Here is an 18,034-nt window from a genome sequence, read left to right on the forward strand (position 1 = left end):
ATAAAAACAATAATGCCAGTAAGAAAGCAGAAAAAGTTTTTTTTCTATCAACCACAATTAAGGAATATGTTTGCATTTACAGTATAGCACACTCTTAAAAATGATATATGGGAATGCAATGGAGGAATTTTTATATTATTATACAATATTTTAGACAAAAGTTATAAGAGCTGTGAGCAGGAAAGACATCAGAACAGATTGTAGTCTTTGCTTACATTTGTGATACTAAATCAATGACTTGTGGAAGTCAATGATTTTATCTTTTTGTTTAAAAACTTTAACATATCTGAATGTTCTTTTGACTTATTATCTCTGAACTCAATTATCATTTTTTTCATGGCACTATTCAAACAGTGGGTTATTGCTTTTCCCCAGATTGAAGAAATATCAGTTTTTGTTCAGACAGAAACAAATAAAAGGCACATTTGTTTCCAGTTAGTATCACAGATAAATAAAAAAAGCTTTCAGAAAATCCATAGAATTTATAGAATATTCTCAGATTAAAAATGGTTCAAATCAATCTGTATTATTGTTTCTGGCATGGTGTTTCTCTTCTGGTGGTTGTCGTAAAAAATAAACATTTGTCACTTTGTGAGATATTTTCCTCACAGTTAAGTTTGATTCAGTATGAATCTGGGTTATTTTTCTTCTTTCTTCCTCTAGTTCAGGAAACAAACAGTGAAAGAAGAGAACTAGTTGTAACTTTATCATTAAAACATTTTTTTTTTCATTTCAGCGACAAATATGTTCTAGTTCAGCTTTTTGTGTATAGACATAAACCACTGTTTTCAATATTCTTCCAACGTCATTATTTATTCATAATTACTTGAAATCAAATTTAGTAAGGAATAGAATATTTTTCTGTTCTGTTTCTGACTGTTCCTCTCATTCTGGAAACAGACAGTGAAAGAAGAGATCTACAGTAGCTTAATTTTATCATTAACAATATATATTTTACATTTCAGTGAAAAATATATTAAGATTTCACTATTTCAACACTTCAGTGAGAATAAAACTGCATCCATAATTGGGTTTCTCTATCGGTTTCATAAATAAAAAAAAGTATGAAATGATAAACTGAAATTGTATTTATTTATATTAATGGCCACATTATTATAATTTTTTTTCAATTACAATAAACCACCAGAAAAAAATAAATGTAAAAATTACTTTGAAGAACAAGTTTAGCGTTAATTTAGATACTTCCAGCAAAACAGTGACTCTGAATGGAGAGAATATGCAGCTTTCTAAGAGTATTTTGAGGTATTACTGTCCTCTATTTACAAATGTATGCAGGCAGGATAGGAGAGTGGGAATGGGAAGGGACGGATCATTAAACCTGTGAGAGCCACATCAAGCACCAAAGCTTTCATACATTAGTTGCATGCTTAACCTCTGCACCAACTGAATGCCCTTTGTAATTTCTTTTAGGTCCAGTTTTGGAGTGGTTTACTTCCTACTTAGCTGGTAGGAGCTTCAGTGTGGCTGTCAATGATATGATGTCTGAGCGGGGAGATCTCCAGTATGGTGTTCCACAGTGCTCAGTCCTTGGACCACTTCTCTTCTTACTTTATCTCCTCCGTCTTGGCCAGATTATCCAGCAGCACAGTGATGTGGCATATCATCTTTTTGCTGACGACATACAGCTGTACTGCTCCTTTAAAACCTCAGAGGTCCACAAATTACACTCTCTGATGAACTGTCGATTCAGCAGTGGTTAAACGACAACTATCTCGCACTGAATACTGATAAGACTGAGACACTCATTATTGCTCCTGACAGTGCCATCCCCGACATTAAACAGCACCTGGGTGATCTATGTTCCTCAGCCAAATCCAGTCTACGCAATCTTGGAGTGATTTTCGGTGAGGGGATGTCCCTTGCGCTACACTCAAAACAACTGATCAGGAAAATGTTACTTCCATCGGCACAATATCCCAAGGAAAGGAAAACCCTCTAAACATATGTTTTGGAGAGAATCATCCCATGTTTTTTCCTTTTTCTTCAAAAACTGGATTACTGTAACAGCCTGCCCCCTTTCGAGAAAAGAAGGAGCTGGGTCGCCTACCAACTTTCCAGAAATTTCTTCTAAAAAAGCCCTCCTGACCCCACAAAAAAAGGGACCACCCCAAATTTAATCCTCTCCCTAAATCCTCCCCATTGGGTTTTCCCCTGTTCCTCCAAAATACTTTTAAAACCCGGCCCTTACCTTGGGCCCCCCTCATGGACGGGTCCCTGGCTACAAAACCAGGTTTTAAATCCACCCGTATATTTCCCGGTCCGTAGCCTAAGGCCCTTCAGGTCAAAACCTTTTTATGGTTTCCTCTGACCCTTTTTTTAAAAACCCCGGGGAGCCCCCCGGCCCCTTTAAACCCCGGTGGGCACCCCCCGTTTTCTGAAGGGAACCCCCCCCTGCCTTTTGGCGCTTTTCTGGACCCCAGGGGATTTTCTTTAAAAAAAGCAAGCTAAAAACCCACCTTTTTTTCCCACCCCCCCCTTTTAAAAAGCACATAGCTTATTTTTTATTACTTACCCGTATTTTCACGCTTTTAAGGCGCACTTAAACGTTTTTTTTTTCCTAAAAAATGTGCTGCGCCCAAATTGGTGCGGTGCCCCCTTTGGGTTTTTGAATTTGCGTCTTTTGAGCCCAACCCCCATTGAGGAGATAAAAAGAGGGGCTGAATGAAAAGGAGCCCCGGGTTTTTTTTTTTTCCCCACCCCTCACCATCCTGGTTAATTTTGTAACCCCAAATTGCGGGGGTTTTCCTCTCCACAGCTGATGTGAAAAACATGGGGAAACAAATTAACGCTGTGCTCGCTGTTCAAACCGCTCGACATCGGTGTGAACCGGACCCAGCAGGTGCAGCAGAAGCAGCGAGTTTACATGCAAAGTCAATGGTTGACGCGCGTATAGGTGCAGCAAAAGGTCCCGCAGCGCGTTTTGGAGCAGCACGTCGGGAGCGTTTAAGCATCTGACGCACCGCCAACGCGCTGCTGCTGCTCGAGATGGAAAAGTTTTGCTGCTGGACGCACCGCATCAACCAATCAGAGAAGCTGATCTGGGAGCTGACAGCAAGACAGACACAGCGCTCTGATGACATATGATATTAAATGAAAAAGGGTGGATGGATGAGGAGATGATGAAAGCGTGGCTGGGGGAGGTGTATGTGAGGAGAACAGGTGTTTTTTTCCACGCATCACCATCGCTGCGTGCCCATCTCACAGCCGATGTGGAAAAAAAAGGTGAACAAATGAAGGGTGTGGTCCCCCCGGGAAACCCCCGGGGGGGTCTGCAAAAGGAACTTCAAACCCGCTCGAAAAATTCGGGGGTAAGCGGCCGGGTTCAAAGAAAAGGCTGCGAGGGGCGGGGGAGCGATGGTTTTTAACAGACGGAGACCACAGTTTCAGGATAATTTGGAAGGCAGCCCCGGGGCAAGTTACGCCCACCCCCGGTTTTGCGTTTTTAATTGTAGATGCTTGGACTAAACGTTCTGCTGGTTTCTGTTTTCAAGCTTTTGAAAAAGCCCATTTTTTTCTGAGGACCCTTGCGCTGCCCCGGAAAGTGACTCTGACGGGCGAAGAAGGAAAAATTTTGGCATGTCTGTTTTAGCGCGGGCTTTTTAAAAATTTCAGAAACAGAGGAAAAATGATTTTGAGGGGTTTTGATTAATACTTTGTTAAATACTAAATTAAAGGGGACAAATCATACCATTTTTTTTCCCCTTTTATTTTTCTACCTAAAAAACTTAAAAATTCAACAGCAGCCTTTTCCCGGGCAGGTGTTTTTTCATCTAAAAAATTTTAAACGGGCGGGCCCAAAAGGGATCCCGGTAATAAAAGCAAACCCAAAATTCCTGGGAAAGTTTCGGGTTTTTAAAAGTTAATTTAGGAGTGACCACAGCGTTTGTGTCATTAAGTTTTGTGTCTGTCCCCCCGGGCCCCAGCTCCCAGGTTTGATTAATACTTTTGGAAATAAATACATAATAAAGCCCCGGGCTTTACTCATTTTTTCCCCCCCTTTTGTTTTTTTAAAAAAACGCGGGAAGAGGTTTTTTAAAGGGGAAAGTGGAGGACAGGGAAACCTTAAACATAAAAAACGGGCCCCTAAAAGTCCTGCGGGCCCTTTAAATTTTTGGTGAAAAATCCCAAAAAGGGGACCATAACTAAAGGGGTGGCCCTTGATGGCTCAAACAAATATTAAAGGAGCTGAGCTGAGCCAAATCAGCAAAACATCATAGTTCTCTTGCAAAAGCTAATACTAGTTGCTTAACTTTTCTCTTGGTTTTTTCCAAAACCAATAAAAAAAGCAGCCCAATGAAAACTGATATTGTCCATATGATGACATATCTGGTCTCCTTTTTTTCTTCTCTTTCTCCTACTTCTTCCCCTCCATGTCCTCTTCCTTACTCTTCTTGCTCCCTCCATTGTACTCCACACAGACAACTCGCCTATGGCCTATTTATAGTGCTTAGACTGATTGAAGTGTTAAATAATTATCTATACAGTTTTAACATGTCACAGTGTGCCAGACAGTTGGCAAAATAGTGCAAATAAAATTCATACATGTGTATTGTTTTGCTAGGAGTTTGTTGATCATTTGGAAATTGAGTTTTGCAAACTCAGTTGTAAGAAGACGAAAAGAAGAACAGAGAGTGTGTTCATCACACTGATGCTGGAGACACAAACTACAAACCAGACAAGACAGAAATACACAGCAGAGGTTGTTAATTTGCATGATAATGTAAAAACACTTTACAGTACGACAAGGAACTACATAATCATATTTATATATATTATGATTATTACTGCTCAACTTTTCAGTTTGTTGTTAAAACTTTCTTTCAAATTAAAAGCAACAACAAATGGTCTAAGAGCGCCTCCTCTGGTGATTCTATATAACTACCATCCAAGCTCTGAGGGGGTTTTGCACAGCTCTGCTGCTTTTTTGTGTCACTGTGTCACTCTGGCACAGTAATACACAGCAGAGTCTTCGGGCTGCATATTCGCTCCATTCAGAGTCACTGTGCTACTGGAGGTGTCTACATCAATCCCGAATTTGTTCTTCAGTGAATCTTTTAAGCGTAAATTTCCAGCTCTATCATTCACCCCAATCCATTCCAATCCTTTCCCAGCAGCCTGTCTGATCCAAGCTGTCCAGTAGCCCAGATCATAAGAGACCTGACATCTGATGGTCAGACGTTGACCTGGCTGCACAGTTAAAGAGGCTGGCTGAGTCAGAGTTTCACATGATACATCTGTAGTGAAAACAGTTGGGTTCAATACACAGACAGTCAGTTTAGGATCATCATGCTGTAAATGTTTCTCCTTCAGTCAGACTCACAGGATCCAGCAGCCAGCAGCAGCAGCAGAGCTACAGAGAACATGTTGGTGATGGAGATGATCTGATGGGAGTTTCTCTTCTTCTGCAGCCTCACAGCATTAAATCAAGACCTTAAACCAGAACCAATCATTTGCATAATGACAGGAAGCCAATGAAGAATTTTGACCACATGTTTTAAATATGTGTCTGTTCTTTTTAGAGAAATAAAGGGCAACAGGACAAAATATATAATATCCAGCTGAAATACGTTTGTAATTCTATAAGAAACACAGAGATTTGTGCCTTGGTTTGATTCAATATATATATAAACTAGTTTCTCTTTCCCTTTTCACCTTTTTGTTTTTTCCCAATAAGCAGATATGTCTGTTAACAACAAAGACTAAGGAACCAAAGAGAAAGTCGGCTATAAGTTCGGTCAATAGGACAGACAGCAGAACAGATTCTAGTCTATGGTTAAACCTGCAGAACTAAATCAGTGACATTGGAAGCATATTTATTTAATCATCATTAACATCAGTTGTGTTCAATTTATATTTAATTTTTTTATATTTACTCTGGGAACATTAGGAACATTTGATGTTTCTTTGACTTAAATTTTCAGTTTTTTTGTTATTGTTGTTAAAAGTATTGAATTAATATATGTTTTTAAAGCAGTATTTTAGTACTGGTTTATTTCTTCTCTTTAGCCAGAATAAAATATAATTTTTTGTTCAAACAATGTAATGATAAATGAGACATATTAATTTTTTAATTAAAGATAAACAGTGAACATGTCGGTATTTTAAACAATCAACTGGGATTTATTTTCTTCTCAAATCATCAATCTTTTCAAATCGATAAAACCTAGATTTGCATGTTGACAAAATAGCCAATTAGTGTTTATTTAATCACAATAGATTATCTTTCTACTCTTTGAACCAGAGCAGAGCAGGCCATCAATAAATTATGACTTTTAGAATTTGCAATAAAAGTTCACACACATTAGATTTTTTTAGGAATTTAATTTTTCTATATTTAAACAGGTAACATTAGTAACATTTGATGATAATTCACAAAGTGAGTCTTTTTCTGTTACGGCAGTCTATTAAAAATCAATCTACTGGTTTATCTTGATGTGGGTTTTTTTATGAGAACTTGATATTCTGGGGAGTTTCTGAACCTCTCCTTCACTTCTGATACACATTTTAAGCTGTTTGTTAAAATAATTAACTAAGAAGTATTTCTGTTGAACCACATGTTGAGACGATTCCTGAAAAACAGGAAATCTCAACCCACAATTACAGCTGAGCCATTTTCTATCATACCCCTGGATCTAAACAGACATTTAGAGAGGGAAAACCAAGTAATTAATCTTTGTTTATTGATATTCTAACATTTCTTCTAAAATATATTTATTTCATTGATATAAATATACTTTCTTGCAGGCCATGTTTTAGTTTTTATCTACTTTAATTAAATTCTTTTGAGATTTCCAGTTTATTTGTTGGTTTATTTCATGCTCTATAGACCAACAGCAGATTCGTGTCCCATTACATTAAACACTATAATTCTCTCTCACAACTAACAGGTAAAAAAGTAGATTCAGTAATTTGCAATAGACAGACAAAAGGGTTTTTGTCTTTTTAGCCAAAAAATAATTATGAAACATGAGATTCTGATACAAAACAAAAACCTTAAAATTATAGAGTTAATTCATTATGATTTAATATATTAAAACGTAACCTTTGTAGAAATAAGAAAACCTTTTTCCAAATCAGCAAAACATTGTAGTTCTCTTGCAAAAGCTAATCAACCTTAAATAACTATTCTCTTGTTTTATTTTTTTTCTCAAGCCAAAACAATTATCACTTTGAAATAAAAATATAAGTCTAGATCATGTCATCTCTCTGGGTCCAGCCACAATACTTCATCCACATCACATGCAATGTCCTTTTCTCCAAAGCACAGTAGTGGAACATCGTATCCAGGCCTGACATGATGCCTGGTCAATATTCCCAAATGCTCCCTCCATAACCTGTAAAAGGGCGATGCATTGATTGGGATGACAGTTCCAGCTCCAGGCAGAGAAGAACTCTTCAGTCAGATTCCAAAATGGGTGATCTGTAAATCAGTTGTGGACCAAAGCATCCCAATGGACACTAATATTGTCCCATATGATGACGTATCTGTTCTCCTTTTCCTCTTTCTCCTACTTCTTCCCCTCCATGTCCTCTTCCTCCTCTAATCCTTAATCTTCTTGCTCCCTCCATTGTACTCCACACAGACAGCTCACCTGTGGCCTATTTATAGTGCTTAGGCTGATTGAAGTGTTAAATAATTATCTAAAACAGTTTTAACATGTGACAGTGTGCCAGACAGTTGGCAAAATAGCATAAATTATAGCCATATATTTTTTATATTTATTCTAGGAGTGTGTTGGTCATTTGGAAATTGAGTTTTGCAAACTCAGTGTAAGAAAAGGAAAAGAAGAACATAGAGTGAGTTCATCACACTGATGCTGGAGACACAAACTACAAACCGGACAACAGGACAGAAATACACAGCAGAGACTGCTAATTTGCATAATAATTGAGAAAAACGGTATACAGTATGTAAAGGAACTACATAATAATATTTTCAGTTGTTATTGTTATTATAACTGCTCAACATTTCAGTTTGAGGTTGATAACTTTCTTTCAAATTAAACAACCACAAAAAATGGTCTTAGAGCGCCTCCTCTGGTGATTACATATAACTACCATTCAGGCTCTGAGGGGTTTTTGTACAGCTCTGCTGCTTGTTTGTGTCACTGTGTCTCTGGCACAGTAATACACAGCAGAGTCTTCAGGCTGCATATTCTGTCCATTTAGAGTCACTGTTTTACTTGAAGTGTCTAAGTCAATACTGAACTTGTTCTTCAGTGAGTCTTTGTAGTACGAGTAGCCAGTATATTTCATCCCAATCCATTCCAGTCCTTTCCCAGCAGCCTGTCTGATCCAAGCTGTGTAGCTGCCCAAAGAATAAGAGACCTGACATCTGATGGTCAGACGTTGACCTGGCTGCACAATTAAAGATGCTGGCTGAGTCAGAGTTTCACATGATACATCTGTAGAGAAAACATTTAGGATCAATACATAGACAGTCAGTTTAGGATCATCATGCTGTAAATGTTTCTCCTTCAGTCAGACTCACAGGATCCAGCAGCCAGCAGCAGCAGCAGAGCTACAGAGAACATGTTGGTGTTGAAGATGATCTGATGGGAGTTTCTCTTCTTCTGCAGCCTCACAGCATCAGATCAAGACTTTAAACCAGAACCAATCATTTGCATAATAACAGGAAGCCAATTAAGAATTTTGACCACGTGTTTAAATATGTGTCTACCGGTAATCTTTTTAGAGAAATAGAGCATAATAGGACTAAATATATAATATCCAGCTGAAATACGTCTGTAATTCTATAAGATACACAGAGATTTGTGCCTTGGTTTGATTCAGTATATATATAAACTAGTTTCTCTTTCCTTTTCACCTTTTTTGTTTTTTCCCAATAAGCAGATACATGATGTATGTCGTCTGTTAACAACAAAGACTAAGGAACCAAAGACAAAGTCGGCTATAAGATCGGTCAATAGGACAGACAGCAGAACAGATTCTAGTCTATGGTTAAATCTGCAGAACTAAATCAGTGACATTGGTAGGATAGTTATTTAATCATCATTTACATCAGTTGTATTCAATTTATATTTCATTTTTTTATATTTACTCTGGGAACATTAGGAACATTTGATGTTTCTTTGACTTAAATTTTCAGTTTTTTTTGTTATTGTTGTTAAAAGTATTAAATTAATATATTTATGTATTTATGTATATATGTTTTTAAAGCAGTATTTTAGTACTGGTGTATTGCTTCTCTTTAGCCAGAATAAAATATAAGTTTTTGTTCAAGCAATGTAATGATAAATGAGACATATTAATTATTTAATTAAAGATAAACAGTGAACATGTCGGTATTTTAAACAATCCACTGTGATTTCTTTTCTTCTCAAATCATCAATCTTATCAAATCGATAAAACCTAGATTTTCATGTGGACAAAATAGCCAATTAGTGTTTATTTAATCACATTAGATCATCTTTCTACTCTGTCAACCAGAGCAGAGCAGGCCATCAATAAATTATGACTTTTAAAATTTTCAATAAAAGTTCACACACATCAGACTTTGTAGGAATTAAATTTTTCTATATTTAAACTGCTAACATTAGGAACATTTTATGATAATTCACAAAGTGAATCTTCTTCTGTTACAGCAGTCTATTATAAATCAAACTACTGGTTTCTCTTGTGGTTTTTTTTTTTATGAGAACTTGATATACTGAGGAGTTTCTGAACCTTTCCTCTAATTCTGATACACATTTTAAGCTGTTTGTTAAGTATTTCTGTTGAACCACATGTTGAGACGATTCCTGAAAAACAGGAAATCTCAACTCACAATTACAGCTGAGCCCATTTCTTTGGTACCTCTGTATCTAGACAGACATTTAGAGAGGTAAACCAGAAACTAATCTTTGTTTATTGATATTCTAACATTTCTTCAAAAATATATTTATTTCATGGATATAAATATACTTTCTTGCTGACCATGTTTTAGTTTTTATCTACTTTAATTAAATTCTTTTGAGATTTTCAGTTTATTTGTTGGTTTATATCATGCTCTATAGACCAACAGCAGAATCATGTCCCATTACATGAAACACTATAATTCTATATCACAACTAACAGGTAAAAAAGTAGACAGACAAAAGGGTTTTTCTTTTTTTTACCCAAAAAATAATTATAGAACATGAGATTCTGATACAAAACAAGAACCTTAAAATTATAGAGTTAATTCATTATGATTTAATATAAGAAAACGTAACCTTTGTCTACATTTTGTTTCATTTTTGTACAGCTTTGCTGCTCGTTTGTGTCACTGTAGTTGTCGAATCTTGCACAGTAATAAACAGCAGAGTCTTCAGGCTGCATATTCTCTCCATTCAGAGTCACTGTGTTACTGGAAGCGTCTACATCAATACTAAACTTGTTCTTCAGTGAATCTTGGTAGAATGTGAACCAATTTGATTTCATCCCAATCCACTCCACTCCTTTGCCTGCAGGATGTCTGATCCAAGCTCCATAGTGGTTATAGAAAGAATAAGAGACCTGACATCTGATGGTCAGACGTTGACCTGGCTGCAGAGCCTCAGAGGTTGGCTGAGTCAGAGTTTCACTGCTTACATCTAAAGAACAAACAACAGAACATAAAAGCTGAATTGTTAACAAGAGTAAAGAACATTACCCTGCTATAAACAAACTCACAGCATCCAGCAGCCATCAGCAGCAGAGCGACAGAGAACATTGATGATCATGTGATCTGATGGGAGTTGTTCCCCATCTGCAGCTGAAAGCATTGGATCAAGTCTTTAAAACCTGACTCTTCTTATTTGCATAATAACAATAATCCCATTAAGAAAGCAGAAAAAGGCTTTTTTCTATCAACTACAATTAAGGAATATGTTTGCATTTACAGTATAGTACAGTCTTAAAAATGATGTATGGGAATGCAATGGAGGAATTTTTATATTATGTAATATTTTTAGACAAAAGTTATAAGAGCTGTGAGCAGGAAAGACATCAGAACAGATTGTAGTCTTTGCTTAAATTTGTGATACTAAATCAATGACTTGTGGAAGTCAATGATTTTATCTTTCTGTTTAAAAACTTTAACATATCTGAAAGTTCTTTTGACTTATTATCTCTGAACTCAATTATCATTTTTTCATGGCACTATTCAACCAGTGGGTTATTGCTTTTCCCCAGATTGAAGAAATATCAGTTTTTGTTCAGACAGAAACAAATAAAAGGCACATTTGTTTCCAGTTAGTATCACAGATAAATAAAAAAAGCTTTCAGAAAATCCATAGAATTTATAGAATATTCTCAGATTAAAAATGGTTCAAATCAATCTGTATTATTGTTTCTGGCATGGTGTTTCTCTTCTGGTGGTTGTCATAAAAAATAAACATTTGTCACTTTGTGAGATATTTTCCTCACAGTTAAGTTTGATTCAGTATGAATCTGGGTTATTTTTCTTCTTTCTTCCTCTAGTTCAGGAAACAAACAGTGAAAGAAGAGAACTAGTTGTAACTTTATCATTAAAACATTTTTTTTCATTTCAGCGACAAATATGTTCTAATTCAGCTTTTTGTGTATAGACATAAACCACTGTTTTCAATATTCTTCCAACGTCATTATTTATTCATAATTACTTGAAATCAAATTTAGTAAGGAATAGAATATTTTTCTGTTCTGTTTCTGACTGTTCCTCTCATTCTGGAAACAGACAGTGAAAGAAGAGATCTACAGTAGCTTAATTTTATCATTAACTATATATATTTTACATTTCAGTGAAAAATATATTAAGATTTTACTATTTCAAAACTTTGGTGAGAATTAAACTGCATCCATAATTGGGTTTCTCTATCGGTTTCATAAATAAAAACATGTATGAAATGATAAACTGAAATTGTATTTATTTATATTAATGGCCACATTATTATAATTTTTTTCAATTACAATAAACCACCAGAAAAAAAAAAAATGTAAAAATCACTTTGAAGAACAAGTTTAGCGTTAATTTAGATACTTCCAGCAAAACAGTGACTCTGAATGGAGAGAATATGCAGCTTTCTAAGAGTATTTTGAGGCATTACTGTCCTCTATTTACAAATGTATGCAGGCAGGATAGGAGAGTGGGAATGGGAAGGGACGGATCATTAAACCTGAGAGCCACATCAAGCACCAAAGCTTTCATACATTAGTTGCATGCTTAACCTTTGCACCAACTGAATGCCCTTTGTAATTTCTTTTAGGTCCAGTTTTGGAGTGGTTTACTTCCTACTTAGCTGGTAGGAGCTTCAGTGTGGCTGTCAATGATATGATGTCTGAGCGGGGAGATCTCCAGTATGGTGTTCCACAGTGCTCAGTCCTTGGACCACTTCTCTTCTTACTTTATCTCCTCCCTCTTGGCCAGATTATCCAGCAGCACAGTGATGTGGCATATCATCTTTTTGCTGACGACATACAGCTGTACTGCTCCTTTAAAACCTCAGAGGTCCACAAATTACACTCTCTGATGAACTGTCCCAGATTCAGCAGTGGTTAAACGACAACTATCTCGCACTGAATACTGATAAGACTGAGACACTCATTATTGCTCCTGACAGTGCCATCCCTGACATTAAACAGCACCTGGGTGATCTATGTTCCTCAGCCGAATCCAGTCTACGCAATCTTGGAGTGATTTTCGGTGAGGGGATGTCCCTTGCGCTACACTCAAAAGAACTGATCAGGAACTGTTACTTCCATCTGCACAATATCTCCAAGGTAAGGAAAATCATCTCACATGATGATTTGGAGAGAATCATCCATGCTTTCGTTTCTTCAAGACTGGATTACTGTAACAGCCTGTTTACCTGTCTGAGCAAGAAGGAGCTGGGTCGCCTACAACTTGTCCAGAACTCTTCTACAAGACTCCTGACCCGCACAAATAGGACAGCCCATGTTAATCCTCTCCCGAAGTCCCTACATTGGCTTCCTGTGGCCTCCAGGATACATTTTAAAATCCTGGTCCTTACCTTCAGGGCCCATCATGGACAGGCGCCTGGCTACATGACAGGTGTGATCCAGCCGTATACTTCGGTCCGTAGCCTAAGGTCTTCAGGTCAAAACCTGCTTATGGTTCCTCTGACCTGTTTTAAAACCCGAGGAGACCGGTCTTTTAAAGCGGTGGCACCCCGTCTCTGGAATGAACTCCCCCTGTCCCTGCGCTCTCTGGACTCAGTGGATATCTTTAAAAAGCAGCTAAAAACCCACCTGTTTTCACAAGCCTTCAAAAGCACATAGCTTATTGTTTTATTCACTTACTTATTTTAGCTTTTACTGCATTTTATCTGTTTTTACTTGTGTTGTTTATATGTTATCATGTGAAGCACTTTGTGACTTTGTCTGTGAAAAGCGCTATACAAATAAAGTTTAATTACTTACTAGGTAGAAAAATATCAAACTCTCTATTTTTTATTTTTATTTTTTTTCATGTGCTTCAATCAGGAGTATCTTCATCTGCAGAAAAAACTTATTTCTGCTGTTGTCTCCAGTTTCTGACTGAGTCAGAGTAGTAGATGCTGCTGCTGCCACTGTTGATCAGAGAAATCTACTCCAGTTGTTTCCCAGCTGCCTGTCTGATCCAAGTGTTCAAGCAACGGGCATCAAACACTGCAGGTCAGTATGTAGGATTCTCCAGGCCTTTTAACTACTGGTTCAGGCTCAGTCAGTGTTTGACCATCAGTCTGTGCAGACTGATTCATTATTAACCACTGCAGACAAAAGATAATGTTGTTTTCTTAAGCACATTAAACAAATTTAGAATTATCAATTAAAAGGAATGGAGCCGTGAGCAAAAAGAAACACTGAGCGTAAAACGTGTTAGGGCCGGATTTATCAAGATCCAATTTTGCGTGCAGTAATTTGCGCTCGCAAACTGGAATTTTGCGCGAGGGGCTGAACCATGGTTTGCGGGTGATTTAACAAGAGAGATTGCGTAACTGGTGGCAGGTGCAAAACTGTTGGAGACGCCCTATTTAAATGATGGTTTTGCGCGTTTTGTGGTTTGCGGCAAAGTAGTTTGTAGTTTGTGCAAACTAGTGCATTAAGAAATTTTAATACAGTGACACCCCCACCCCCTCCAAAAAAAAAAAAAAAAAAAAATATATATATATATATATATATATATATATATATATATATATATATATATATATATATATATATATATATATATATATAAAGAAAAAACTTTGGCAACATTTATTCCCTAAGGTGGTATGTGGCTGGATTTCTACTTCACTGCAGTAAAAAAAAAAAAAAACAGGTGTTTTGTATTGTATTGGCCTGTAGAAAAATGCACATACCAAATGGCTCATAAGAAGTGAGCATCCCCGCAGCATTGGCACGTTGCTCCACAGGCGCAGGGGGAGAACCCCGACCCCGTCGGACAGCACTTCTGAAAAAACGGGATTGGGAGATCCCAGCTCTCGCTGCAACCGTACGCTGGAATGACCCAGATGCAAAAAAGTGCAATGTTGCAAGGAGTTTTGTGATATCTGGTATTGCGTGGGTCCTCCTTGTGGCTGGCTCCAAATCCATTCGGAGTTCCCCCAACAGCTCCAAAATGGCAATGCTGGATTAACGATATGTTTTGATGATCGTTTCCTCGTTCATTGCAAAAATATTCACACGGAGTGAAAAAATGCATTCTCTGCGTCTCCTTGCTTCATTTCGATGTCTCCTTCTTGCGACTATAACCGCTGCCATGTGTGCGCAATTACGCATACAGACCATTTGCACCTTCTTTTGAAACGTGTTAAATATAGAGTCAGATACCGTAAGCAAAATTGCTTTCAGGTTTGATAAATCACTTTGCGAGTGCTAAATTAATATATTTACATGTTCTCCTCCCACAAGACGCACTTTTGCGTGTAAACGCCCCATATTGCATATTCATTGCAGAAAAAGTACTAAATGGATAAGAAGCGCTATTTAGCACGTTTTAAAGACCAAATCCTTTTAGCACGCTGTTGATAGATCAGTTTGTACATTTTTTAGCGTGCGCAGTGAAATAGCTCACGTTTTTATACACGCAAACCTTTGATAGATCCGGCCCTTGGTGTACTGATCAGTCAGTTAAGTTGATAAAGACAAAATAACTTAGGAGTGTTTGATCTGAACCGCTTTCATGTTTTTGGTGGTCAAAGAGCTCCCCCCTTTGGTGTTTTTTTTTTCTACATAAATGTTCTGAGGGGTTTTTGTACAGCTCTGCTGCTTGTTTGTGTCACTGTGGTTGTCTGGCACAGTAATACACAGCAGAGTCTTCAGGCTGCATATTCTCTCCATTCAGAGTGACTGTGCTACTGGAAGTTTCTACATCAATACTAAATTTGTTCTTCAGTGAATCTTTTAAGCCCAAATTTCCATCTTCATCATTCATCCCAATCCACTCCAGTCCTTTCCCAGCAGCCTGTCTGATCCAAGCTGTCCAGTCGCCCAAAGAATAAGAGACCTGACATCTGATGGTCAGACGTTGACCTGGCTGCACAGTTAAAGAGGCTGGCTGAGTCAGAGTTTCACATGATACATCTGTTAAGAAAACATTTAGGATCAATACATAGTCAGTCAGTTTAGGATCATCATGCTGTAAATGTTTCTCCTTCAGTCAGACTCACAGGATCCAGCAGCCAGCAGCAGCAGCAGAGCTACAGAGAACATGTTGGTGTTGAAGATGATCTGATGGGAGTTTCTCTGCTTCTGCAGCCTCACAGCATCAGATCAAGACTTTAAACCAGAACTAATCATTTGCATAATGATAAACAGGTAGTCAGTACTTTACTTTTTAAAATGTTTGTATGTTCTTTTTTCTGAATAAAGACAATATAACTACATCTCCAATATTAAGTTGAAATATCCCCAGGTGTTTAATTATTACACAAATACTTCCCTTGGTTTGATTCAATATAAATCAGGGTGACTTTTTCCTTTTACATTGACAGTGAAAGAAGAGATCTACTGTAGTTTAATTTTATCATTAAAAATATACATTTTACATTTATTTGGAAAAAAATTAAAATGTTTCTATTTCAGAACTTCGTTGATAATAAAACTGCATCCATAATTGGGTTTCTCTATCAGTTTCATAAATACAAAAATGTATGAAATGATAAACTGAAATTGTATTTATTTACATTAATGATCACATTATTATTTTTTTTTTCAATCTCAATATACCAGAAAAAATAAATATAAACATTACTTTGAAGAACAAGTTTAACATTAATTTAGATACTTCCAGCAAAACAGTGACTCTGAATGGAGAGAATATGCAGTTTTTTTAACATGATTTTGAGGCATTATTGTCCTTTATTTACAAAAGTATGCAGGCAGGATAAGAGAGAGACAATGGAAAGGGACAGGCCAGGAATTGAACCTGTGAGAGCCACATCAAGCACCAATGCTTTCATGCATTAGTTGCATGCTTAAACCCTGCACCACCTGCATGCCCTTTGTAATTTCTTTTAGTTAGAAAAATATCTGAACTCTATATTTTTCCTCAGTCTTTAGGCTTGTAATGATTACTATCTATTATAATGTTTAATATTTATGTTTATTATAAATTTCTTCTTCATAATAGATTCCAGTGAAACTTTTGTACATTTAAATACTTCAAACATTAATTTCTCAGTAGATTGAGAGTATTCCATGTGCTTCAATCAGGAGTATCTTCATCTGCAGAAACACCTGATTTCTGCTGTTGTCTCCAGTTTCTGACTGAGTCAGAGTAGTAGATGCTGCTGCTGCTGCCACTGTTGATCAGAGCAATCTACTCCAGTTGTTTCCCAGCTGCCTGTCTGATCCAAGTGTTCCAGTAACGGGCATCAAACACTGCAGGTCAGTCTGTGGGATTCTCCAGGCCTTTTAACTACTGGTTCAGGCTCAGTCAGTGTTTGACCATCAATCTGTGCAGACTGATTCATTATTAACCACTGCAAACAAAGGATAACGTTGTTTTCTTAAACACATTAAACAAATGTAGGTTTATCAATTAAAAGGAATGGAGCTGTAAGCAATAAAGAAACACTGAGCGTAAAAAGTGTTAGTGTTAGAGTACTGATCAGTCAGAAGTCTTTAATCAATGTTTTGTTTTGTTTTTTATTGATGTTTGTTATTATTATTTAAAGTAAGATTAAAACAGTCAATCCCAATCTTCAGGTTTTTAACTGATGGCTCAAACAAATATTAAAGGAGCTGAGTTGAGCCTCCTTAGAAAGTAAAGCTGGATTTTGGCCATTCTTATAGATCGCCCCTATATTGTTGGATTAGTTCAACTTTTTAATGCCATTATTTATGCTGTGACTCAGTGCTGATGTAAAGCCAGTTGTTTGGGAGATTATTTACTGAAAAAAGAAAAAAAAAATGCATTTGTTTGAAACTGAAATTTATAAAATGACTTCTCTTAATTTTCCATAATCTCCTCAAAGCAACAATCAAACTTTTTTTTTTTTTAAACTTAGGAGTGTTTGTTCTTAACTGGTTTTATCTCTTTATTGGTCAAAGAGCTCCCCCTCTGGTGATTTTCTTTTTCTACATAAATGTTCTGAGGGGTTTTTGTACAGCTCTGCTACTTGTTTGTGTCACTGTGGTTGTCTGGCACAGTAATACACAGCAGAGTCTTCAGGCTGCATATTCTCTCCATTCAGAGTCACTGTTTTGCTGGAAGCATCTAAATTAATGCTAAACTTGTTCTTTAAAGAATCTTTGTAGTATGACCTTCCATAGCTATCTTCCATCCCAATCCACTCCATTCCTTTCCCAGCAGCCTGTCTGATCCAAGCTGTGTAGTAGCTGCCCAGATCATAAGAGACCTGACATCTGATGGTCAGACGTTGACCTGGCTGCACAGTTAAAGAGGCTGGCTGAGTCAGAGTTTCACATGATACATCTATAAAGAAAACATTTAGGATCAATACATAGACAGTCAGTTTAGGATCATCAAGCTGTAAATGTTTCTCCTTCAGTCAGACTCACAGGATCCAGCAGCCAGCAGCAGCAGCAGAGCTACAGAGAACAT

The 18,034-nt window shown here is 37.0% G+C and overlaps 4 gene segments (V, D, J or C); all 4 read right to left on the minus strand.

Annotated features, from left to right (window-relative positions):
- Positions 1–4,950: 4,950 nt before the first annotated feature.
- LOC119781732 lies at positions 4,951–5,384 on the minus strand. The segment is given in 2 exon segments: positions 4,951–5,255; positions 5,342–5,384. Coding segments are annotated over 2 exon segments (348 nt in total).
- A 2,310-nt stretch (positions 5,385–7,694) lies between these two features.
- LOC119781751 lies at positions 7,695–8,655 on the minus strand. The segment is given in 2 exon segments: positions 7,695–8,426; positions 8,513–8,655. Coding segments are annotated over 2 exon segments (387 nt in total).
- A 6,589-nt stretch (positions 8,656–15,244) lies between these two features.
- LOC119781733 lies at positions 15,245–15,678 on the minus strand. The segment is given in 2 exon segments: positions 15,245–15,549; positions 15,636–15,678. Coding segments are annotated over 2 exon segments (348 nt in total).
- Positions 15,679–17,597: 1,919 nt separating this feature from the next.
- LOC119781775 lies at positions 17,598–18,034 on the minus strand. The segment is given in 2 exon segments: positions 17,598–17,905; positions 17,992–18,034. Coding segments are annotated over 2 exon segments (351 nt in total).

This window comes from Cyprinodon tularosa, unplaced genomic scaffold (genome assembly GCF_016077235.1).
Source record: "Cyprinodon tularosa strain WSP-4 unplaced genomic scaffold, ASM1607723v1 ctg181, whole genome shotgun sequence".
Lineage (NCBI taxonomy): Eukaryota > Metazoa > Chordata > Actinopteri > Cyprinodontiformes > Cyprinodontidae > Cyprinodon > Cyprinodon tularosa.